Source organism: Panthera uncia, chromosome B4 (genome assembly GCF_023721935.1).
Source record: "Panthera uncia isolate 11264 chromosome B4, Puncia_PCG_1.0, whole genome shotgun sequence".
Lineage (NCBI taxonomy): Eukaryota > Metazoa > Chordata > Mammalia > Carnivora > Felidae > Panthera > Panthera uncia.
Window position 1 is genome coordinate 27,062,146 of NC_064809.1, and position 26,709 is coordinate 27,088,854.

The 26,709-nt window shown below is 41.6% G+C and overlaps 1 protein-coding gene across 3 annotated transcripts in view; it reads left to right on the plus strand.

The window, feature by feature from the left end:
• The first annotated feature begins 435 nt into the window (after positions 1 to 435).
• Positions 436 to 26,709, plus strand: part of SVIL (supervillin) — a 110,710-nt gene continuing 84,436 nt past the window's right edge. The window contains exons 1-5 of one of the 3 annotated variants that reach the window (XM_049624758.1): positions 436 to 8,754; positions 10,454 to 10,511; positions 15,931 to 16,022; positions 24,580 to 24,637; positions 24,753 to 24,904. In XM_049624758.1, coding sequence (XP_049480715.1) covers positions 8,694 to 8,754; positions 10,454 to 10,511; positions 15,931 to 16,022; positions 24,580 to 24,637; positions 24,753 to 24,904 — 421 coding nt within the window. In that variant the 5' untranslated portion in view covers positions 436 to 8,693. The remainder of the gene's footprint in view (positions 8,755 to 10,453; positions 10,512 to 15,930; positions 16,023 to 24,579; positions 24,638 to 24,752; positions 24,905 to 26,709) is intronic. The other 2 variants (XM_049624756.1, XM_049624757.1) reach the window with 2 other exon arrangements.

Here is a 26,709-nt window from a genome sequence, read left to right on the forward strand (position 1 = left end):
AGTGTTCTGCACCTCATGTTCTGGGATACAGTTTCAGATTTTACACTAAATACCTCAATGTATACTTATTTGCCAGATCATTGTTGAAGGGCCCTTTGTGTATTGGTGCTTTGAGGAGGTCAAAATGTCCTTGGCGTCTCCCTGACCTGGAAGGGAGTAGTGGGCCACGTGCAAGGGGCCTCGCGAGGGCAGTGCCCTGGATGCCCAGCGCATACCTCTAACCCGTGTCACTTTGTGCTTAACTTTTAGTGTTCTGTCCCCATTCCCCCTGCACGCCAGCTCCTGGTAACCACCATACTCCTTTCTGCTGCTGCGAATTTGACTACTCTGCATACCTCGTGGGTGGGAAATCATACGATATTTGTCCTTGGTGTCTGACCCCCCCACCCCCCCAACCCCCCACCCCCCCACCTTGCTCTGAGAAACAGTTGACCATTCTCTCTTCCCATAAGCTACCTGGGTTATTTTCCCCAAGAAGTACTAGCTACAGATTCAAAATCGGCCAGAAGTTAAAATGATTAAAGATCATTTTCACTTCAAAGGTTAACATTCCTCTTTTGGACATTTAAAGGCACGAATAAGTCCTTACGGGTTCGCAGTAAGCCTTTTCTTTAAAAACGAGTTCTGGAATATAGCAAGACTGACGTGGTCCTTTCAACACATCTGACACAGAAATCTCTGTGAGTTGTAATATTTCTTACCGTTGAAAGTAATTTTGCCTTTTCATGTCTGCATACTTGGCCTGTTTAAAATTACTTTATGCAGTCGTATAACACGAAATTTTATTTGAGACTTAGCCTGAATATTCCCTCTAACCAAAATTCGGAAAGCATTTTGCAGTGCGCACAGGAGGAGACTTTCACTAAAATGAGGAATCTGGAATGTATGAATAAACCAGTATGTGATAAAAGGGAAATGAAAAGGACTTAAATGGGCTTCCCACTGGTGGGATTACCTCATGTCAGCCAATTCTGCCCCAGATTAAGAGTCTGCACACATAAATAAAATCCCCACAGAAAATGTGAATACCATGTACAGCTGCTGCTAGCACACAAAATACTGCTTTACTAGGCTATAAAAATATATCCTTCACTTTGGAATTTTAGTCCAGCCATCGCCTTTCGTAGCTTAGAGTAGATTTCATTAAAGTCGTTCTGCCACACTTCTTACAGTTTTAGAAATGTATCAGTAACTCACAACAGCATGTGGTCAGGTATTGTCCATTTAAAAGTCAGCTCATTTTCTTGTGGCCTGTGAGTTCTTCAGTTGCTTTCAAGGAGCGCAATGAGGAAGCATAAGGTGACATCATACAGGCCTCAGATGGACCGTCACAGACGCTCACGTCTCTTTTCAATATGGAGATCCACGTGCGGGTTAAATAACGCGCGCCAGTTTTCCGAGCGCATCCCCATACGGTTGACCCTTGAAGAACACGGGCTTAAACTGTGCAGACTAAATTCTATGTGGATTTTTTCCCCCAATAAATACAGCCCAGTACCATAAATGTATTTTCCTTCTGATTTTCTTCATAACGTTTTCTTTTCTGTAGCTTACTTTATTGTAAGAAGACAGGATATAACAGGCGTGCCTGGGTGGCTCAGTTGTTAAGCGTTGGCCTTTTGGTTTCGGCTCAGGTCATGATCTCACAGTTTGGGAGTTTGAGCTCCACGCCCAGCTCTGCACTGACAGCATGGAGTCTGCTAGGAATTCTTTCTCTCCCTCTCTCCCTTCCCTCCCCTACTCCTGTACTCACTCTCTCTCTCTTTCTCTCTCTCTAAATAAATAAACATGAAAAAATTAAAAATAATACAGTATATAACATACAGCATACAGAATATGTGTTAATCGACTGCATATGTTATTGGCAAGGCTCTCGGTCAGCAGTGGGCTAACTTTCAGTTAAGTTTGGGGGGGGTCAAAAGTTCTTTTTTTTAAATTTTTATTTTTGAAAGAGAGAGAGAGAGAGAGAGAGAGACAAGGGGAGGGGCAGAGAGAGAGGGAGACACAGAATCCCAAGCAAGATCCAGGCTCCGAGCTGTCAGCACAGAGCCTGACGTGGGGCTCGAACTCACAGACCGTGAGATCATGACCTGAGCCGAAGTCGGATGCTTAACTGCTTAACAGACTGAGCCACTTCGGTGCCCCGGGAGTCAAAAGTTCTACTCAGATGTTCGATTGTGTAGGGGGTCAGTGCCCCAAGCCCTACCTGTTCACGGGTCGACGGTACATTCTCTCACGTAATCATGACCTCCCCTTCGTATTCTCTTTGATTTCATTTTGACCAGGAAATGGTTGTTTTGCCTTCAGAGCTACATTTCAAGGGTCTGGAGCCCACGGTGTCTCCATTTTCTCATGCTGATGGGGATAGTAACAGTATCTCCCTGCAGGCTTTGAGAGCGCTGAATGAGTTTAATGCCGCAGAGCACTTAGCATCATGCCCACCCTGGCGTGCCAGGTCAGTAAGGGTCCCGAGTCTTAGGCTATTCTGTATATCATCCCAGTAGGTCTGGTAGAAAATGGGTAGTTGCCAGTGGAGGTGTCGGGCTGTTTTCCCGTTCATTGGCTTTGTTCCCATTTTGTCCTCCATGATGATGACCCCTGAAGGACAGCTTCACTCACGTAGCAGGGGTGCATGAATGTGTCAGCCAGACAACAGACAGGGGGATTGGTTCCTCATAAAGCCTCCATGTAATTCTGAGCCACAGCTGTGAATTGGGCAGCACGTTCCCTGCAGGTTTAATACCCTGATCCTTTGTCATCTAATGCCTTATCTTTTGACCTTGGCCATTTAGGAGGTGACCCTTCTTACCTGGACTCCCACTGACATTGGCCACAGTTAGACTACAGAAATCAGCTCCTGTTTTTCCCATTCCATCGTATCTCTGACAAATCTTTAACATTTTCTTCCTGTTTCTTCCTGCAAGCAAATGTTTACGTTCTATATCCCTGCTTCACATTGTAGGAAAGACAAGAAGACATTAGTAGAAGTCTCATGGTAAGGAAGGAGTGGTAACCATTCCCCTATATGCCCCCTAGAAAGAAAAGAGAGTTGCTGAGAATGGACCAGAATCTTAAGAATGAGGGAGGACAGAAGTGATCTCGTTGCTTGTCTGCTTGCCTGCCCGCTTCATTCCCTCGTTCACCCAGTATTTATAGTTTGTTGTTCCGAGCCAGGCCCTGTGCTAGGAACGTATCTCAGGTGTTGCCCCTCAAGTCGATAATCCTTTAGAAGACAAGGCTCTTAAGCAGGAAAAGGGTAATTGGCAATAGAGAAATACTGAGAGAGATGACAATCGTTGAAGGGGCTTAGGTGAATTCAGTGCTGGTTGGCAGAGAAAGTTGGTCTCGGCACTTCCATGTGATTATGGTCCATGTGGGGTTGAGTGTGAGAAACATGGGGTTGCATGTTATCAAGGGCTTTGGCGATTCTCTGGCCAACTCCTCTATAGCCAAGAAATGCATATGTTCAGGGGAAAAGGGCAGATTGATATTGTGCCATGAGCCCACAGACACAATTCCATTCATGATTTTCTCCTGGATGTTTAGGCCAAATCTAAGCCTTGAGATTTCAAAAGGGCCTATTACTTTCATCTTTATTTGTCATTAATTGTTTGGGTGACTGTAGAAGTAATTCATGTTTACTGTGTATCTATTGGACGATAGAGGAGGAAAAACTTGATCAGTTATGTCTGAGTAGCGAGATAATTAATGTTTTGGAGTATTTACTGTCTTTCCAATGAAGTGGGGCGTGTACCTCTAATACATCATGAAAATTTTTCCGAATTACCAACTGCGTTTCAAACCTGGTTTTCTTGGGTAATTTACTTACTCACTGTTTCTGTATGTTCTAGGCTGCTTCCAGTTTTATGCGTTTATAAACAAACTGTGGTAAACATAGTTGAACTCGTTCAAAGTAATCTCCTTTAGTAACACCCTTATCCTGTCCATCTCCAATAAGGTGGGAACTTTGGGAAGGGAAGGAAGAATCATAGAGTAATACATTGCTTGCTTTTTTCCATAATACCCCGGCGCCACCAGCCACACTGACTTATATATATTTGCCCAAGGGTCTCAGATATGCCCTGTTTACTCATGTCTGGGGTTAGTGCTGGATTTGAGGGACATCTGTGGAACCAAAACCAGACCAAGGAATCATACGAAATTTGTAAGAAGCAACCAGAAACTGGCTTGACTCCTCCCCCAGGGGTCAGACTGGCCCCTTTACTAATGAAATCAAGATAGAGGCCTGGGAGACCCTAGGACAATTCAGGACATATTTACAACAATGGCCCCTGTTATTTTGTATCCAGGCCTATCAGAAATGTGGGAGTTGTCCAGGGGAGAGGGAGTGAATGTGTATTTCTAGTCTGGCACTGTCACACCATAAGCCATGTGACCTTGAGAGAGTAGTCAAACATTTTACAAAATGAAGATTTGTGATCAGGAAGGCCCCTTCACCTCCAGTTTTCCCAGAGTCCAAGGCTTTGGATTTACCAAGGCCTGATTCACTTGACCGAGTGATTTTGCTTTGGGATGTCAGCATCTCAGTGGCCCATTCATAGATCCTTTCTTGGTCATCCACGACTCACAGATCATGACGTGGTATGCCCATGACCATGACAGTGACCTCCCTCCTGCCCTCCCATTTCACACATTTATGCCCCTTCCACTGAAGCATTTTCTTTCGTCCCCATCTAGAACAAATTTAAGCATTTGCTGTGTTTCTTTTTAATTTCAAGATTAAAACTTCAAAGACGTCCAAGAAAATCCTTCCTTTAAACATTACTTCTGAGTATTGAAGACAGTGGTGCTTCAAAAATGGAAAAGATCAGTTTTTCTGAGTGGACACAGCGGCAGAGAATTTTGTGCATCTTGTGAGTCTCCTTCCTTTGTGCTGAGCTGGTGGTTAAGTGCTGTTGTTGGAAAGGGAAGACAGCACCATCTCTGTTTTAAGTCAAGACGTCTTCCCCCTGAAATTTAAGAAAATTACAACCACAACTTAACGTTTTCTCTGCAGAGAAGTAAAATAGCTACCCTATGGAATGATGTGGGGAGATGTTTGTCTATCTTGTAGCTCTTCTGTGTGAATGAGCCAGGCAAAAATAATAACATTAGTATTAGTGGTTATTATTTCTAATTAGTGGAGAGTAAATAAAAAAAAAAAACTGCGTGCTTTTTGCTGATGTAAAAATGGAGATTTCTTCAGTCTTTTTGGTCTCATGAGGATGAGATAATTATTTGGAAATTAAATTGCATATTCATAATTTCATAAAGAATGCTCTGCTTTTTCTTTTCAACAATGAAGGCATATATAAGTCTGTTTGTTTTTTTCCATAAGTGATGGGTGAGGCATGTATTTCTGGTAAGATTCCGTTACCAACGTAAAGAGAACATCCAAATCCTTTTTATTCTCAATTGGAATTTCATTTTAAAAATTTAAACTAGAGTTATTCCTTAGTAATAATTCAAAAGAAACATTTAGATACAGTTAGGGTAGTTCTAATTGAGTATTTTCTAACAAGAGTAGTTTTCAGGAATATAAACGGTCATGAGCAGGTGATACCGTGTCTTATAAGCTAAGTTCTTTATAAAGATTATTTGTAAAACATAAATATTATTTCATCTTATCTAAGTATTCACTTCCAGAATCAGTTGGCTTGCCCAATTTCCTCCCTTCCCCTACCCCTTCCCACACTTCTGTTTTCCTATTTTTTTTTTCCCAGTTAGCCATGACCTCCACAGCTACGTATGTTGTTCCTTGCCGGGTTTTTTTCAACTGCCCTGTTTGCCATATTTCTCCCCAACTTTATAAGAGATGTAGTAACCAGAAGCATAGAGAGAATGCCATATGCCACCACTGACCCACGGAGTCACCAGTGCCAGGGTACCTTCTGTTGACGTACCTTGATTAATTTGGCGTATAATTCTTCCTTTTCAAGTTAGGTTTGTCTGTGGTTTAGAGATCAGGTTAAGTCAATCTGATTTGAAATCAGGGTATAAAATCAATGAAAATCATTTTAGAGTGTGAGCTCTAGCCTTTAGCAGAGATTATCCCATCATTTCATACGGTCATTCAGCACACATTCTCTGGGGGCCTGCTCTGCACCAGGTATGGTGTTTAGTACTAAGTATACAAAGATGGACATACTCAGGGTCCCTGCCTCCCACTGGGTGTGGGGGACAAATCATGGTCTTCGGCCCACCTTCCCAAGATTCTGTGGCTCTATCCCTAACCAAGTACCCATGAGCAAGTTACTTCTCTGGCCCTCTGCTTCCTCATCTTGTAAATGACGTCGCTTTCGTAGGTTCTCTTTAACGCTCCTTTTAGCTGTAAAATTGTCAGTCTCTAATTATTACTGTGTGGCTCACCATCTACATGTTGCAAAAATAAACCGGGGACTTCAGGGTTTCTGGTCCTGCATATAAGAAGTTTGGAAGTCACTCCTTTTTCCCAACAGCAAGAAAGAAGCCGAACAGACTGAAAAATCGGCAACTCTTCTTGGATCCGTAAGAGAGGGGAGGACCCAGGGCAAGCCACTGCTCCTAGGGTTGGAGACATGGACAGGCCAGTACAGGGAATTGGGACTCATGGGAGTAGAGACTCACAGGCAACTCAAGGGAGCAAAGATAGTCTCTGCCACCAAGGCTGCCAGAACAACTGGACGGCCCCATGGGAAAAATATAATAATAATAATAATAATCTAGATACAGACCTTACACCCTTCACAAAAACTAGTTCAAAATGGATCATAGACCTAAATGTAAAACACAAAACTATAAAACAGCTAGATGATAACATAGGAGAACACCCAGATGACCTTGGGAATGGCGACGCCTTTTTAGATCCAACACCAAAGGCATGACCCATGAAGGAAAGAATGGATAAGCTGGATTTTGCTAAAATTATAAAACCCCTACAAAAGACAATTTCAAGAGAATTAGAAAGGCCGCAGACTAGGAAAAATATTTGCAAAAGACACATCTGATAGAGGGCTGTTACCCAAAATATACAAAGGATTCTTAAAACTCAACAATGAGAAAACAAACAACCGAGTAAAATATCTCAGCAGACACCTCACCAAAGAAGATACACAGATGGCAAATAAGTAAATGAAAAGATGCTCCACGTCATGTGGCCTCAGGGAAATGCAAGTTAAACAATACGATACCACTATGTGCCTATTAGAATGGCAAAAATCCCAAACACGGACACCACCAAGTGCTGGCAAGAGTTTGAAGCAACATCAACTTTCATCCGTTGGTGGTGGGAATGCAAAATGGTACAGTTACTTTCCAAGACCGTTTGGCACTTTCTTACAAAACTAAACTTACTATACGATGCAGCCATCATGCTCCTTGGTATTTATTTACCCAGTGGAATTGAAAATGTCTGTCTACACAAAAACCTGCACCTGGATGTTTATAGCAGCTTTGTTCATAGTTGCCCAAACTGGGAAGCATCCATTCCGTGGGTGAATGGGTAACCAAACTGTGGTGCATCCAGACAATGGAATATTATTCCTCACCGAAGAGGCATCAGCTCTCGAGCCTTGAAAAGACACGAAGGATCCTTCGATGCATATTACCAAGTGAAAGAAGCCAACCTGAAAGGCTCCATACTGTTTGACTCCCAACTATCTGACATTCTAGGAAAGGCAACACGAGGGAGATGGAAAAAGATCCGTAGTTGCCGGGAGAGGAGGAGGGAAGTGAATAAGGCAGAGCATTGAAGATTTTCAGGGTAGTGAAAATCCTCTGTGTGATATTCCGATGCGAGATGTCATTACACATTTGTCCAAACCCATAGAATGTTGCGAACCTTAAGGTAAACCACGGACTGTGGGTAATGACGATGAATCAAAGCAGGCTCATCCTTGGTAAAAATGTCCCCCTCTGGTGAGTGCTGTCGCTCATGGCGGACGCCACGCATGATGTAGAGGCGGGGGACAATGTGGGAAATCTCTGTCCCTTCCCCTCAGTTTTGTAGTAAAGCTGCTTTTTAAAAATTAATTCCCTTTCAAAAGTAACGATGAAATAACAAGGGGGCAGTCCACGAGGTAATGCTTAAGAGCTTCTGTCTCAAATTAAAATTTCTGAACCTCCAGTAATATCTGCCTCTTCTTTTCCTGCAATTTCGCTCATGTGTTGTTCATAAATCTGGACTCTTAACGATGGGGTTTTGGCTCCCTGTTAGGTGAAATATTTCATTTAACTTAGCCAAAGCCGGACTCCAAGCAGCCTGGGAATTGTTAGGCGGCTTCCCCTTTTCCCAGTACCTCAAGAGCCTCTGTACAGTTCCTTTTTGTTTATTTTTAGGGAGAGGAGGAGTTGTTTTTGACTCCCCCGGTGATGGTTAGGTGGCAGTATTGTCTATTTAGCTGAAGCATAAGTTGTGATTCGGCCCCCACTTTGAAGTGGAAACATCAAGAATGGCCCATCAGCGGAGTCCAGCCTGTTTGAGCATCCACAGGCCTGATTTCTGCTTGTAATCTGATTACGGGGTTTGAGCTGTTCCAGCCTGCAGCCTCCTACTTTGCGTTGACTATACTTTTCAAGGACACGAGTGCCTGATTGCTGTAGCCCTGTGCTGTGAAGAATCTCAACCCAGTTTTGCTTAGACGGGCTGAAGGCCGTGGCTGGTTGAGAATTAAGCTGGAGAGCAGGCTCTGTTACTAAACTTTCTATGTGCAACCATGTTCAGAAGCCCAGAGATTGCCAGCTATCTGGGAATTTTCCAGTTCTCTGAGAGACAAGGTAAGGCAAGAGAAATAGGAATTGCACGTATGGGTTTGTTGTATACTCTGATGAAAGCCTTTGCAGCTTCCAGTTTACCATATATTCTCCCGTGTCCAGTTAGTTATACAGTTTCCTCAAAGGACACTTTAAATATCTAACGGAGTGTATGCATTGGCTTATCTTGTGGCTGAAAAACGTGGGTTTGTTTGTTTGTTTCCCCTAGTGTAAGTTACAGAGACTGCTAAACCACTGTAGCCTCTATGCAGAAAAATTGCAAATTCAGTTAAAATGTCCAAACTTGGGATCACGTTCTGGACGTGCTGTGCTTTAGCTAAAATCTTTTTCTAAACTGAATGCTACATATACTAAATCATTTCCAGTAGACAGTGGTGTTTGTCTTTTTATGGAATCTTCATGTGAACACTGTTGGGAACAAAATGCTGATTTTGTAGTGGCTTCCTTTAGAGTGCAGAGGAAAATACATGCTTTCCGTTTAACTACTGGAGTGGCATCACAGATTCTGATCACTGATTGAAGAAAAGTGAAATGCTCAAGTTATTTTGAGTGGCACATGTGAACTTCAGGCATTCTGTAGCTAAGTCTTTCCCAGCACAGACATACCATTAGGAAGTGAGTCGAACAGGCCTCAGAGTCAGAAATTTTCTTCTGTATCACTTGATAGTTTTTTGAACTGAGTTCTCACACATAGCCAGATATGTGTATAATCAGGAAAAAGGACTAGATGTTTAATCGGCATTATACCTTGCATTTTATTGTATATCTCTAGTGGGTCACAGTTTCCAAATTCCGGGATCCCGGATGTGTTTTGATGGATAAGGGCATGTCAGCATCTGGTATATTTTCGTACCTCCTTTTCTTCTGGCCCCCAAATATTAAACAGTAAAAGGTACTTGCCCCCAAATATTAAACAGTAAAAGGCACTTCCTTAGAAGTCTCTGTAAGTGGTCTGCTTGTGGTTTCCTTGGTGGACAAAGGGTTACTATGCCAAAAGCTGTAAAACAGATTACTTGCCATTAGACTGGTATAAATTTGTCTGTGCCTGGTTTTGATTAACTGGTTCACCCGGATGTGTGTTTTTTTCTGCATGGCTTTGTTACCACCTGTCTTTACACGATACATATCTTGACTTCAAAAATAAAGAAAGTAGTTAATTTGATGTGTTGTTATTGTTTAGATTTTAAGGAAGGCAATAAAACCAGCAGAAGCATTTCCTCTGCTCTTCAACAACCCCTTAAATGCACACAGTCTTTAAAGGTGTCTCAAATACATCAGGCAGTGATGAGTTTCAACGTTACCTTGACCAAAATTGTTTAATTTTTTTCCTCCTTTTTTTTTCCTGGAGTATGTAACTATGCCATTCGGTATTTATTTGCTTTGAATTATTCTCGTAGCTATAACAAATTTACATGATAGGATTGAACTATGTCAGATTTTTTTTTATTTTTGTTTTTATTTTTTTCACCCGCAGAGTTATGTTGACCACATTTCAGGAGAAGGAAAAAAACCTTGCCTAGGTTGTGGAATTTGATTATTAGAAGGTGTCATTTTTGTATTCATATTTCTTGTCTGGTTAATGGTTTCCTTTTTTCTTGTTATATGTACAATGGGACTTTGGAGAATTTTTTTCCCCACTGGAGATTGTTTTTTTAACTTATTATGTAGTTATTTCATTGTTACCTTATTTCTTTCTCCTTAGATTTCAACCAGAAAAACTTAAGCTTCCTTGGATTACCAAGTCAAAGAAAAGTTCCAAGGTAAAGTGGTCTTTGCTCAAGACTCTTAGGATTTAGAGATTTGTGGTAGCTTTTAGAATTATTCTCCTAAATTCCTAATTCATGAGTTTGAATGTTTGGCAATATGTTTTCTCCCCAGAGTTTGATTTATTAAAGTATATGAAACAAGCTGACCTAATTGTAGATTCAGCCAGAAAAGATTCTTTTTGTATTTATTAATGCTGTTTATGGGAACTATTTGCAGAGCAGATACAATTTTGAACCTGTAGAGGGCTACTATCTTTTCTTTTTTTTTTTTTTTTTTCATACCTGCGTCTAAGCGTGGGATGTCCTTTTGCAATCTGCCCATTAAGAGAGCTTTTGATTTTTAAAGAAAAGATTTAGCCTTGTGCCTCTCTTCCCTCCCCCTCCCCCCCCCCCCCCCCCCCGCCCATCCCTCCATCTGTCCAGTGAAGTCCTGCTGTCTCTTAACCTTTCTGCTCTTCGGTTCCCTACAAGATATTATGGGTACTAATTTGATTTACCTAATGTGCTAAAGCTCTATGATATAGAATCATTCATATAAGCTTTGTAAAAATGAAAGTTTGTGCCAAACAAGATAGCTGTATCTCAGATGCTTCTTAGCAGATCACTGTCCCTAATAGATGTTGGATTTTTCAAGTGGAGACACAAAGTTATTATCCCTAAGACATACAGGCATAGACCCCAATGTACATTTCATTATGGTAGAAGGACCCAACCCTGATCTCCCCAGCCTTCCACTCAGACGCACTTCTTCCTAATGTATCCTGCATGGCATTGCCTCCTTACTCTAAAGGGTTTGCATTTCAATGGTTTTGAATAAATAGCTGTCTAATCACTGTCCTCATCAGGCTGAGCCGGGCTCTGCATTTGAAAATGGCAGCAGGCATCTTTTGGACACACTAGATGAGATAAAGAAAGCCTTGATGGATTTGATCCACATCTTAGTATCAAGTCAGCTAGAGTTGGCTGTCATCAGTAAGGCTGTCTGTCTTATTTGACTCAGGAAATCTTAACTTTTCTAGCGCTTGACAGAATCTCCCCTATTTCTTATCTTTGTCCGATAGCATCCAAGCCTTATATCTTAGTTCCAGCTACTACAACAAAATACCATAGGCCGGCTGGCTTAGAAACAACAGAAATTTATTGCTCACAATTCTGGAGGCTGGAAGTCTGAGATCAGGAAGCCAGCATGATTGGGGGAGGGCCCTCTTTCCATCTGCAGACAGCCAACTTCTTGTATCCTCACAGGGTGGAATGAGCTAGGGAGATGGCTAGGGTCTCTCTGTGGGGGGGGGGGGGGTTGTTTAGTTCTATTTTCATTGAAGTGTAGTTGTCTCTGTGTCTCTTTTTATAAGGACACTATTCTCATTCATGAAGGCTCCATCTGACGGCCTAATCCCCTTCCAAAGTCCCCACCTTCTGGTATTATCGCTTTTGGGGGTTTGCATTTCAACATACGAATTTGGGGGAATACAGACGTTCAGACCATAGTAGCTTAGTCCCCAGTGTGTCCCCGGGCAGGTTGGTTTAGCTGTAACAGAGCTAACAAGTGACTAAGAAAAAGGAAGAGGAGGAAAGCATTGCTTTGTAAGGATAGCAGAATGAAATAGTCAGACATTTCAAATATGGTGGGTATGATCTCATATGTCCCTATTGAAATTATGGCCTCCTTGCTATGGATCCTAAGTGTAAAATAGGATTAGAGATACAAGAATTCGCCTCCTCCAAAGCAGTCTAGCTGACCAGACACCACAGGTACAAATATGAGGTAGTGAACTTTGATGATCTTGTAAACGTTAGGAGAAAGGTGAGCAGATTGTAGAGAGCCTTTCCCAGCGCCGGTGCTGAATAATCACTGTCGTGGTATAGCCCCATTTTGTGCAGTAATAACTGCAGACTATCCTGTTCTCACTTTAATACAATTTCCTCTGGTTTCTACTGCTGGCATTTAAGTAGGTTAATGGGACATTATAAAAAAATGTGGACGTGGGTAGCAATCTCTTCTTAGGTTATCGAAGCAGAGGGAAGGAGGCAGAGTATGGAAAATTTAGTGCTGAAAAGAGCACTGTTTCAGAGGAGATGCAGACCAATAACAAATCTAAAAGGTGCTTCTTTCTTGATAGTAGAAACTTTAAAAATGGAATTCAAACATTAAGACAGTAGCATTTGCTTTAGTTATATAGAGAGAGCTGGTATCATACTGAAATACAGAATCATACTTGTGATTGAGCTGTGGCAACCACCCATGCCTACAGAGGCTGTCGGGTAGAGTCCCCTCATCCTGGGGATGGTGAGAGCACGGTGCAGCATCCAGAGCTCAGTGCGTTCGAGGTACCCATCATGTGAGTTGGGCTTGGGCTCCGCCAGTCCCACCGCTCTGGTGCCTCTGACTCAAAAAGGTGAGGAGGAGATTTATGTTAGGGCTCCCTGGGGTATTTGTGTTTTATAAGCCATTAGATGATCAGAAGACGTTGCTCATTCACGAATGTTCCAGAGTTCTTTACTAATGTGTCTTGCCTGCATTCTCACTACTGGCTAGTGCCTTGGGTCTCGAAAGTCCAGGGAAAAGATGTGACTTTTTCAAAGCCTGGTTTCATATTGGTTTAAGGGGTCCTGACTCAGTCATAGCTTTTCTAGCATTCTTGAGTCAGAGCTCCACTTTTCAACCCCATGTGCCTTATTCTTTCTATCATATGTTATTCTAAAGGTGAAGAAAGGAGAGGTGACTGGCTGGCTCCATCTGTAGAGAGCATGCGGCCCTTCATCTCAGAGTCGTGAGTTCAAGCCCCACGCTGGGCGTGGAGCCTCCTTAAAATAAATAAATAGATAGATAAATAGATAAGTAAGTAAGTAAGTAAAAAAATAAATAAGTGTGAAAGAAGGAAAGTGGGGGAGGGAGGAAGTTTATAACTGATATTATGAAATATGTGCCCTTCTAATTATTCTCAGTGTTTGCAATGCTCTTTGCCCATATCACATTAAAAGCATATAGGGTGTGTATATAAAATATTTCAGAGTGTAGAATACATTCGAAGTATTTTATTGTCACCATTCATTCAACAGATATTTATTGATTAAAAAAAAACACTTTTATAAATCAATCATTTGAAATAAGACACTTATAATATGTTCTCCAAATAAGAAACCAGGCTACCTTGAGAGAAAACTGAAGTGCTTAATATAGATTCGGTACCCGGTGGGACGGGCACTGGATCAGGGGGTTCTTCCTTGAGGAAATGACCTTAACCTGAGTCCCAGAGCAGGAGGGAGAGGAGAGAACTCAGGTAGACAGACCAGGTGAGGAGCCACGAGAGCAGTTCCCAGCAGCACTTGCGTTTTCCACTGGTGTGTGACCAGCCATGGAAAGGCTGTACTTTTCATTGGTACAGACACCAGTTCAGCTTTGTTTCAAGAAAGTAAGTGCCGGGGGAGGGGCAGGGGAAGACTTGGAAACCCCACCGTGAAAGTTCAGAAAAATGTTTAACTAGAGAGCAGTTTATTAGTCTTTATTAGCGGTTTTTTGATAAGCACAAAATGGGGGAGGGGGACTATGCACATGTCTACTTTTGAAAATATGAGATAATATTTGTGCCCCAAGGTCAGTGGCCTAAGAAGCTGAATATTTCAGGATTGCACCGTTTTTTTATATGGAATTTTTTCCCTAAGATGTTAGTTTTGCAAAGAAAGTACAGAACTTTATCAAGGTATTTAAATAAATAGTTAAATAATCAATTACAACAGCATGCCATTCCTTAAGTGGGGTACATTTCTACAGTTACTTAATTTTGTAGGTTTATACTAAGTCATACATCTGAATGAAATGCCAGAAAGAATTATCACTGCCTTAGGATTTACTGTTGAGAAGTCAGTGCCAATTCCACTTTTCTGACCTACGTGGGTATTCTAGAATCTTCAAGCCATCTGGAGTGTGGTTTATAAAGACTACTTATTCTCAAGACTTTTGTGTTAAATAATATGGATACATGGCAGTCATATTTATGAATATAAGCCCTACCACATTTGTCAGCAATAACTAAGATTTTAGATGAGCTTGGTTCTAGAAAATGGATGGTGTTACGTATTTTGGAATGCGCAGCAGCTCTCTGAAGTGTAATTTATGTGCAGGATATAGAGCATTCATGTGCCCCACTTACAGAGATGCACAGCACTTTCCTCAGTCACCTCTTGGACCTCTATGGACGTGCACCCCTACATGCGGAAACACAAATGGAGGACAGCCCATAGGGAAGGTCAGCTTTGCACTGACCTTCAGCCTTTCCAAGGCTGTTGTTCACCTCTCTGGAGGTGATCGTATCACAGGAGAATATTGGTTTTCCTGCTTCTACGTTGGGTTTTCTTGCTGCACAGTGGCAGCTCGGTCTGTCTTGCCCAACCCCAGGCCCACTCCCATGGAAGCCCATGGGGTTGGCATGCAGCAGCCTGGGGGCCTAGTGTTAGAGTGGGAGCTGGCTTTGTATCTCGTCCTTGGGCAGATCATTTAACAGTTTCCTAGTCTGCAAACCGAGGATGATAATTGTTCCAGTTGGTGTGCTGGAGCCGACTTGCATCTCCTCCTGAGAGCGAGTTTATGCCTCTCTTTTAGCTGGGAGTCCAGTGAGTCCTGTGGGAAGCTTGAAAATCAGCCTTAGTGGGGGTATTTATGCTATCAGCAAAGACTGCAAAGCATATGCTTAGGGGAAGGGGGTGGGAGAGCAAGACTAAGGAGCAAGTTTTTAAACATTTATTCGCACAGCACTGAGTAGTTCAGGCCTCACAGGGTCTTGCGAAAATAATTAAGATTATGCTTGGAGTATGCCTAGTTATAGAAGAAGAGTACACAGTAAGTGCTCAGTTCTTCTTCGCTTTCATTTCCTCCTTTATTCCAAGGCTCTTTTCATGAGCCTCGCAGACCTGTCCACCATGCTTTGATTTCTTGGTACTTTGAAGGCATTTGTTATATAATTTCAACACTGGAGGAAAGCGTGCACATAACCTAGACAAGTTGCTGATTTTCTGAGGAAGAGATTAGAACACAGAAAGGGTGAGTGATTAATCCAAACTTACACAGCTATGATGAGTGGCTCTAGAAGAGGTTATCAGTCCCAACCAAGGCGTCTGGCTGGCAGCTCAGCCATGTTTTTGCCCCCCTGACACTACGTCACCTGCCCCTGCTGACGTAATTCTTCAGTTGCACAAAAAAAGTCCTATAAATAGCTATAACTATAAATGACTATAAATAAATGAAAACAGCTCCCATTCAACTCCCCAAAATAAAACTTTTTATGTGTCGTCTACATCCACCTATTTAACTATGTATAACAGCTCATTTTCGTTCAGCATTTTTTTTTCACTTAATATCGTGTATCTTGATTCAAATTGACTTTAAACATGACTAATGGAATAATTTAATTTCTAGCTTTCAGAAAGAGTTCTTGCTTGAAGATAAAGAACAGCGCACTAACTACAAAGGAGGAATCAATGCTAAGCTTTTAACTGCACTTCCCAAAGGTGAGACTTTCCCTAAATGGTTGACCGGTGTCCTGAGCCTGTAGGTCTTGTGTTGCCTGATTTCCTTGGAGGGGGACTGCTTCACTGATCTCCAGTGTATACTCTTGTACGTGTCCCTTTCCATCTATTTCAACAATTAGCCTCAACTAAGGTAGCTCTCTTCCTGCATGTTGAATCTACACCTTTCTACATGTCCCTGCTCTTACTTTTAGGCATTCTTGGGTTTTCCCTGGAGGCTGGGGGGTGGGGAGGGTGAGAGAGGGAGCTGGCACAGACTCAACCTTCTTCATCTCTCCTACCTGTCACCTTCTCCGGGGACGGTGGGTTTTGCTCATAAGGCCTTTTCTTTTCCATCCGCTTGCTCCATTTCCTCCACCTCTGGGCGTCTGCCAGTGTTGCTGCATTTCCACTGAGTATGTTAGAGCTCCCTGCTGGGCAGCACACTGGCCTATCAATGCAGACTGTTCCACACACGCTTCCTTCTCCAAGTAGGTACTCACCAGTTCGATGAATTCGTATTTTCATTGGTAGAGATGCATGTGCACTAAAATATGTGCAGCTGTCACCAGCCAACCAGCCCTTGTTTCGCCCGAGAAATGACATAAATGTTACCAGATCTTTGTTGCCCCCGACTGTAACACTGGCACAGCGTGGTACCGGCTCACAAACTGTCTCCATCCCAAATGAGCTGGGTAAACCTTACTATGGAAGAAACAGATTTAGTGGAAGATCCGATATCCGATTTTTTTTTTTTTTTGGCCCTCTGAAAGAAAACAAAAACAAAAACAAACATAAGATCAAACCTAAAAGAAATTAGACCAGAAACCATATTCTTTTAATAGAAACTAAATCTAGTGTAAAAGGCCCACTGCTAAATGGGCGTATATCCTGAGGAATTGAATGGATGATACGGCTAGACAAAGTCTGATGAGGTCGGATATTTGCAGGTCCCCAGGGATTTGGCCTTGTGGAGAAACTTCAAACAGGGACATTTTGTAATTTCCAAGTACTTACAAAACTGTCGAGAGGAAGACAGGCTTACCCCACGTTGCCCCAGAGGCCAAAAACAAGAATAACGTATTGAATTACAGAGAAGTAGGTGAGATTTCATACGAGAGAGACAATTCTGATAGTTCGTGGGACTTAGAAATGAAATGGCCTGTATTATCATCTCTTCGGCTCCCAGTAGCTGTTCAAGGAAGGTCATGTGCTTCCATGGGAAGGACACATGCTGTGGGTTCCTGCCTGGATGGCATGAAATGGAAAGGTCCTTCTGATTTTTTAGACTCTGTAAAAGAGAAAGAAACTCAAGCTAATCTGAGTCAGACTTAAAATCTATGAAGATGAGCCAAACAAAGTACTGCTAAATTTGATTTTAGCAGTAGCTTCGAAGATTGGACTGATTAGACAAAATTCTGTAGTAACAGCTGCTTTACTCGTCCTCCTGGCCTAGCCCAGGTCCTTTCCTTGATGAACGGTAGTACATGCAATATTGGGATCAGAAAAATTAGAAGCAATAGATGAGATGCGAGGTCCCTTCAGGCTCAACAGCTTATAACTCCATATGTGCCAAAATTTAAAAACACGTAAGTTGATTAACCAGTTTCACCAGAAAATGTATCATAATTGGTTATAAAAATGTAACTCTTCACAAAACGAAGATAATGCCATGCATTAATCAGAGTTATGTTTCCAAATTCACACCATCTTCAAAATGTGCTTTAAAAGTGTCAGAGCCCCTCCTCCCCTGAATTCCATGTAAATTCCCCACCGTCTTGTCTCACGTTGTGCACTTTATGAATTCGGGCAGGCATGTTTGGAAAGACCCGCGTATTACCGGTGATCTCACTCCTCCATGTTAACACGTCTCTTGATGGCAGCTCCTGGCAATATAATGGTAAAAATAGGAATTGGTTCCAACTGTTTTAATGGCATAGAGCTTCATGTCTGTTTACACATTTCCAGCAGTTGCTTTCCATTCATTTAGTGAGGAATTCTTGCTTTTGTGCAAATGAGCATTAAAATGATCATTGGCTTTTCTCTAAGGGGCTTCCTTTAACTGTGTATCACACGCAAGTTATCCGATGACTAAAAACCTTTACCTGTGCAAAGTTTATAATATGGAAATAGATTTTCCACTTAGGAATTGTGAAATGAACCAACTACATTACTTCTTTAATAGCTTTAGTGAGCTATAATTCGTATAGCATACAGTTCATCCATTTACAGCACTCAGCTCAGTGGCTTTCAGCATATCCACAGAGTTGTGCATCCAGGGCCGCCGTCGGTTTCGGAAAGTTGTCATTATCCAAAAAGAAGTCCCACACTTCGGAGCCACCACCCCTCTCCCTTATTCCTCTAGTTTTGTAATGACTTATTTTCTAAGCTGCTTGTCTTTATATTAGTGGCTGCCTTCCAAGTGTAAAAGTTGAAGCGCGTTACTCCTCTGGGAAGTCAGATCAGTATTCAGGACATTCTGGGTCTGGCCTGTGCTCTTAGCCTGTCAAATGCAGGCTGGGAGAGCTCTTGGCAGTCCCCTGCCACTTATATTTCTTCGGAAGATTCTACTGTACTTGGGTTTAGACGACTGGACTCGACAATAACTTTACCAGAAAGCCTGCTTCTCAGGGCTAAAGAAACTGTATTCCTCAAGAAAAGTACCCAGCAGACCAAATCATCCTGAGTATTGGCATTACATATTATTATAAAGCATATTAGGCAGTTAAATAAAATATAAATTATTATAGCTCTTGGGGCGCCAGGGTGGCTCAGTCGGTTAAACATTAACTCTTGATTTTGGCTCAGGTCATGATCTCACAGTTTGCGGGATCAAGCCCTGCATCAGGATCCATGCTGCTTGGGAGTCTCTCTCTCCCTCTCTCTCTGCCCCTCCCCAACTTGCGCTCGTTCACTCTCTCTCTCTGTCTCAAAAACAAACAAACAAACAAACCTTTAAAAAAAAAGTATCATAGCCCTGATGTCAATTCCCCTTAAATTACCTTACTTGGAAAATGACCATCCCATTCCCATCAAAAAGAACTAAAGAAATAGACTCACAGAATCCATATTGCCACAGAAGTACCATTCAGAATTACTCAGACAAGGGCAGAAGACTAAAATAGCAGGTATAATGAGGGATAATTTAGTGTATGTTAAAGTTTTAATTAATGTATTTGAAGGCAAAGTAGAACATTTATTACAACAGAAGTTAGATCAACAGTGCCTATTATGTATTGTGTATTAGATGATGACTAGTATTACTGTTACCTGAACCATTTCTGAGTTGTGCATATTCTGCCACAGCATATAATCAACTGAATTATGGCTGCTTAATCCAATTTTTAAAAACATTCTTATTTCCTATTTTTTAGGAAATATACGTTGAAGAGTTTAGAGGGAAAGGGATATCATGCTGCCAACTTATTCTCTTTTTTTTTTCCTTTTTAATTTTTTTGCTATTTATTTGTTTGTTTATTTATATCCAAGTTGGTTAACATATAGTATAATAATGGTTTCAGGAGAGAATTTAGTGATTCATCACTTACATATAACATCCAGTGCTTCTCCCAACAACTGCCCTCCTTAATGCTCATCACCCATTTAGCCCACCTCCCCCCCCCCACCTCCCCTCCAGCAGCCCTCAGTTTGTTCTCTGTCGTAAGAGTCTCTTATGGTTTGCCTCCCTGTCTCTTTTTATCTTATTTTTCCTTCCCTTCCCCTATGTCTATGTGTTGTGTTTCTTAAATTCCACATGAGTGAAATCATATGATATTTGTCTTTCTCTGACTGATTTCTCTTAGCATAATACACTCTAGTTCCATCCATGTTGTTGCAAATGGAAAGATTTCATTCTTTTTGATTGCCGAATTATATTCCATCATGTCTCTCTCTCTCTCTCTCTCTCTCTCTCTCTCTCTCTCACACACACACACACACACACACACACACACACACACACCACGTTTTCTTTATCCATTTGTCAGTTGATGGACATTTGGGCCCTTTCCATAATTTAGCAATTATTGATAGTGCTGCTGTAAACATTGGGCCGCATGTGTCCTTTCAAATCAGATAAAGGGACATCATGCTGCAACTTATTCTTAAATGGTTCAGAAAAGTTGACATGTAAATATGTGTACTTGCACGCATGCATATATACACATCACACACGTAAATACGTGTATGGAAAAGGATAAACGTAAACCAAATGTATTGAGGTGTTAACATGTTGTGAAGCGTGTCTTGATTTTTCTGTAAGTCTAAAATTATATAAAAATTGTAAAGGAAAGAAAGCTTTTGGTAGATCATAAGCAATAATAAACTGTATTCAAGATTATCAATCAGAAGATGCCTGTGATAGTGATTTATGTGGCAGTCTTTATGCATGAAACAACACAGAGGCAACATAGATTTCCATAGCTGGGGTGTCTTCCCATGATTTCTTAGTATTCGCTTTTGTTCAATGTTTTATAATAAACCTGACCAAAAATTCAAGTGGAGGGCCTAAAGAACACTGCAAGAGCCCAAAAGAGGTTTATTTTTTGGTTTTGGTTTTGGTTTTCCTGGAAAGGGTCAGAAAAAGTACGCACACATCAGCAATTCAAATAAAACCTCATTCTCTTTTATACAACTGAAGTGTTTTCCCATGGGCTAGATATACTAGGGTAATTATACTTCATGTTTGTTTTACTAATTTTACTTGTAAATTATAGTCTTGGGAAAGGAAGCTTCTCTGTTCTTTTCTCTTCCACATCATTTCTTTCCCCTGTAATTTCACATCTATTGGAAGGAAGCAAATCTTGGTAACTGAAAAATACATTTGTTAGAAAGAATAGACTGAGCAGTAATTTGTTTGCGTAAGGGATTTTTTTTCTAAAAGATTCACTATGGATTTCCACTAAGAATGAATAAGCTTGCTGATACATTTGCTTAATTATTTTTAAAGTAATCTCTACACCCGACATGGGGCCTGAACTCACCACCCTGACATCAGGAGTCAGATGCTTTACTGACTGAACCAGCCAATGCCCCTAACTTGCTGGTACATATAGAGTATGGTTTGATTTATGATTTCATTTCAGTCCTCGGTAAATAATCAAAGAGGACTGTAGGTTATAAGCTTGAAACAGTTTTTTTTTTTTTTTAATGTTTATTTATTTTTGAGACAGAGACAGACAGAGAGCATGAACAGGGGAGGGGCAGAGAGAGAGGGAGACACAGAATCCGAAACGGGCTCCAGGTTCTGAGCTGTCAGCACAGAGCCCGACGTGGGGCTCGAACTCACGGACCGTGAGATCATGACCTGAGCCGTAGTCGGATGCTTAACCGACTGAGCCACCTAGGCACCCCAGAAACAGTTTTGACTTCGAATCTAGATGTGGTTTGAGTTCGAGTCTAGATGTGGTTTGAGTTTGAATCTAGATGTGATTGGAGAGAGGAGCTAGCTAGTGGTGTCTGTTAGTGGGATAACCTAGAACCTGGGCATCCAGGGGACGGGCTACCGTCCAAGGACAGTAACTTCCCCGGGGCTCAAGGGGGGACTTTAGAAACAAATGGGAGCATTTTTGTGTCACAGCAACTGGTGATGATTAGGCATTTGTTAGGGAAGCCACGGACACTTAACACCCTGCAGTACAAGGCTCACAATGAGGAAAATTTTCACCCAAAAGGCCGTTCACACCCCCATGGTGATCTGTGCTGTTTTAGAGCCAGTCAGTGAATCTGTCAACCTGATGAGGTGCACCTGAATGTCTGCTATATGCTATCCTAAGACATACAAATGACAGGTTCATTAGTGAGTTGCCTGGCCTGTTTTGTCCAGAAAAGGACAGAGATCACCATGAACTTGGTTTACCATCCTCCTTTCTCCCACTGCCCCAGACTTCTTAGGGTTCAGTTTCCGTGATGAATGACTATTGTGACCATCAGCCTGTTCCCTTCTCATAGTCTTTATAGAATATTGAGACGGGTAGGGAATGGCAGTAGGAAGAGTATAGTTCTGTTGGGGGTGGGGCATTGGCATAGTCCAGTTCCTTCTAGAATATGTGAAATAAAAAAATGACAGGAAGCAATTTGTTACTTATCTTTCTCTCTGTACTGCTGGGATCTTTTTTGGGGGGAAGAGGATCTTTCTTAAAAAAATATCTTTAGTTACATTAATTTCTATAGAAAAATTTAAAAACTAAAAATTTAATGCAATAAAAGTGATTTTCACAGTCTCAAGTTGAGATTACAAAGTAGATCATAACTTTTTCCAATAGAAGTTATAGGACACTCTTTATGTTAAATTGATATTTGTATCCTTGTCTTGGTCCATTTGGGCTGGTATAACAAAATACCATAGACTGGGGTGGCTTCTAAGAGAGCAGAAATGTATTGCTCATAGTTCTGAAGGCTGGAATCCCTAGATCAGGGATCCGGTGTGGCTGGGTTCTGATGAGACCCCCCCTCGTGACTTGCAGACCGCCAGCTGCTCATTGGGTCTCACATGGGAAGCGGTAAGTTCTGTGGGACCTCTTTTAGAAGGGCACTAATCCTACTCGTGAAGGCAAACAATCATCTCCCAAAGGTCCCACCTCCTAATACTATCACTGTGAGGATTAAGATTTCAACATATGAATTTGGTGGTGGGGCGGGGCGGGGGACACAACATAAACATTTAGACTATAGCATACCTAGCTGAAATGCTTCGGGTGGAGGAAAGTTAAATGGCGTTAGGCTGTGCAAGACCCTATTATACCCTGTTTCTCAATTAAGAGTGTGATGCATTGAGTTTGAAACCTACTTTTCAGAGCACTTGGAATTTGGTTTCAATAGCTTCTTGAGCAATCATATGAAAAAACATGACACCTTTCTCTTCTTGGGGCTTAAATAATTAATTGATACTCTTTGGTTTATATCATCCTTGAAAACAATTTCAAAATCTGTACTACCGGTCGTTAAAGTTTCTTCACCATAATCTCACTGGAGCTAATTGGTTAAGTGGGAAGCTGTTATTAGTCAAGCTTTCTCAAAAGGCTGCATGGCGGGATGCACCATTATCATTATACCCTTGTCTTCCAAATAAGAACATAATTAACTATGCAGAGAAAGTGTACCCCTGACTCCCACCACTCTGTTTCCTGGGAAAACCAGGGTTTTCCAACTGGCTGGTCTCATCAGAACCCATCTCCCTCTTCCTGAGGGAGAGACTTTTATGAAGCCAACTATCTCAACAAAAGTCAATCTGACTAAAATTTTAAGGTGGTTATCATGTAAAAATAAATAAATAAAAACTAGGCTTGTATCTCTGGAGACAAACGGCAATATAAAAGGGGTGTGTGTGTGTGTGTGTGTGTGTGTGTGTGTGGTTTTTGACTCATTACTAAAAATGACCACTTTAAAAAAATAAAATGGAAATTGAAGTAGCTGAAAGTTAAATTCCAGTATTCAGGGGCACCTGGCTGGCTCAGGCGACTCTTGATCTCAGGGTGGTGAGTTCGAGCCCCACACTGGGCGTAGCGTTTACTTTAAAAAAAAAAAAAAAGGAAAAGAAAAAATTAGAAAATACTTAAGCAGTCCAGTGTGCCTCCTTTGAGTTTCTTCTTTGACCCAGTCTTTCAAAATTCTATGGGCCGCCAGGGCCATACTCTGTGGTGAAGCTGAAGTCGCTACTCTGTGGTGTTCCTGGGTCCTCAGTAGGAACCACTCAGATGAGCCTTCGTGAATTCATGGGATTGAGGAGGAAGCGAGAAGAGAGAGCTTTATTCTCCACCAAATGTGTCCATTTCTCCAAAGAAACAATGATTTGGCATCTCGGTGATATCCTTGTAGTCAGTATCACACGGGACCCTCCTCACCTCAGCAAAACATTTGTCTGCTCATCCAGTGTCTCCAAGAGAATTGGGGTAATTACCTTATCCATCATCTACCCAAATTATAGCAGGAAAACCATTGTTAGCGTTTCCTTCCAGCGAAAGCCGGTGAGGGGAAGCTTAGGAACCGGCTTAACCTAAACTACAGTAAATGGCTGTCGGCTGCATTAGGTACCACTGGGAACACAATCCGGTAGTCACAGAGCTCTCCAGGTTGTGTGATAGGACCAAATAGTGTGAGACACGTGGTTGGAGCTTGCTGATCGGCATGTCGAGGTTCTTGTCCTTGTCTCTACTTTTGCAGACTTTCGAAGTTTTCCATAATGAAATGCCATTAGTATTGAACCTACTAACAGTTAAAAACAGATAGATTCTGCTTGTTGAAGAGATCTTAATGTTCAGGCTTCCTCAGACTCTCCTGGATGGAACAGAACTTGTTCCTATTAATCCATTCCTTACTCACGGTTTTACGCCTTAGCGCAGCCTGTGAAGTGCGTGTAGGTGCATCCCATTTGGTGTCTGTTCTTTGGCACTAGAAGACAATCACCAGGAGGACAGGAACTGTGTCAATTTTGCATATCACCGCTACATAGAAGCCAAGAACAGAAACATTAGTTCAATACATGTAGGTTTCCCGAAGGAGTGAAATGAATGCATGACAACTGAGTACTGGACTATCTTCATTCTTCTTTGTTTTATTTTAGTTGCAGAATTAAGAAAAATCTTTGAGCCAAAGAGGAAAGAACTTTTAGAAATGAAAAGGTAAGATATTTCTTGTACCTAATTAGAAAGTCGAAAAGCTTGGTGAAACAGTATTCCCTTTTCCCTTAGAATTGATTTCCGTGGCTCACTAGGCCCTTTTTGTTGTCTTGCACAGAAAAGAAAGAATCGCCAGGCGCCTAGAAGGAATTGAAACGGACACCCAGCCCATCCTCTTGCAGAGCTGCACGGGGTTAGTGACCCATCGCCTGCTGGAGGAAGACACGCCCAGATACATGCGAGCCACAGACCCGGCCAGCCCCCACACCGGTGAGCATGCCCGCCTGGTGGCCTGTGATCAAGCAGGCTGCCCGAGATGTTCCACAGAGGCTTTTTTATCCAGTGCTAATGGAAAATGAGATACTCTGCAAAGACGAATTGCGTAGATGTACTGATTAAATACACACGCTTGTAAAAAGCTTCAGCCACATATGTCAGCTCTGTCCTGCCTCACAGATGTGGTCCTCTGGTGTCGCAGCAGTAAGAAATGATGCCCCTTCGCCTGGGTGGCGCAGTCGGTTAAGCGTCCGACTTCAGCCAGGTCACGATCTCGCGGTCCGTGAGTTCGAGCCCCGCGTCAGGCTCTGGGCTGATGGCTCGGAGCCTGGAGCCTGTTTCCGATTCTGTGTCTCCCTCTCTCTGTCCCTCCCCCGTTCATGCTCTGTCTCTCCCTGTCCCAAAAATAAATAAAAAACGTTGAAAAAAAAAATTTAAAAAAAAAAAAAAAAAAAAAAAGAAATGATGCCCCTTGGCACACTGTTGGGTAATTGATGATGTCATTTCCCCCCTTGCCTGAGACCCGTAAAGGGCAGGAACTGTGTTTCCCTCTTGGTGTCCTCAGTGACCTGGCACCAGACCTGTTGCCAGAGATCCTCAGTAAGAGTTTGTTGGAGGACTGAATGAGACACATTTTTACAGAATCCCCAGGTCCCCAGCACAGGGCCCGGCTGCTCGTGGCAGGTAGCATTAAAAGTAAACCTGGACCTTGAGTGGGTAGGGCTCTTAGTCTATGTGTTCATGCAACAAAAATTCTATTTAAATTATTGTAATACATGTAAATTTTAAATTCTATTTAAATGTAATACATGTAATACCTGTAATTCTATTTAAATTATTATAATACATGTAATTGCATATTTATTTCCTGTTAAGCAGTATTTCAAACATAACCTACCTTTTTTTTTTTTTTTTGGATCACTGTCAATGTTTGAACATTGGATATTCAACGTGGCCTTGGAAGAGGATGACCCACATGGGGCTGTTCGTCCCACCCCATCCCTGGCTCTGTAGCTCTATGCCCCTGCTGCTGCTTATAGCCATTGTTTCTTAGTTTCTTCCTCAGAGGGGCTGTTGCTCTCACTTCATGATGTGATCATTTCACTTGTCTAGAGTTCCTGAGCTTCTATGGCCAGAAAACTAGACAATTACGATTTTTTAAAATTCCATGAAGAATCAAGACTAGACAGAGTACCAAAATTTATGGCCAGAAATGAATGCTAGTGTATATAAAATGTGAATCTATGTATTACCATGATAATTTAAGCTTCACATATTTGTGAGAAATGGAAGACTTAATAAAATGGTACTGGGAAAACAGGTTATTGTGCAGTGGGAGAGGGGACATAGCCCTCTTCTCACTTATATAAAACACAAAAATAAGTGCCAATTAGTCATATGATTAATTTTAAGAAAGTAATTTAAAAACATGAAAACATAGGTGAATATTTAATTCAAATTGAATGAAAAAGGACTTTCAAAACACAGAAACAGCTGTGGAAATCACACATGACCAGGCCAATTGACTTGACTACATAACAATTCACATCTGTACTCCAAAGAAAATCTAAAAAATTAAACAAGTTTGAAATATTCATGAATAAGATTAAGGTTCATGGTCCTATAAAAGTGCACACAAACCAATAAAAAAGGACAGTAGGAATCAGTAAAATACAGAGCAGTAAGCTTGATCAGATATTCCAGAGGAGAAAAAACAAATGGCTAATAAATAATTGGAAAATGCACATATTCTCTTTTTCTAGTAATCAAATGATATTTTGTAATTAACACTCAATGTT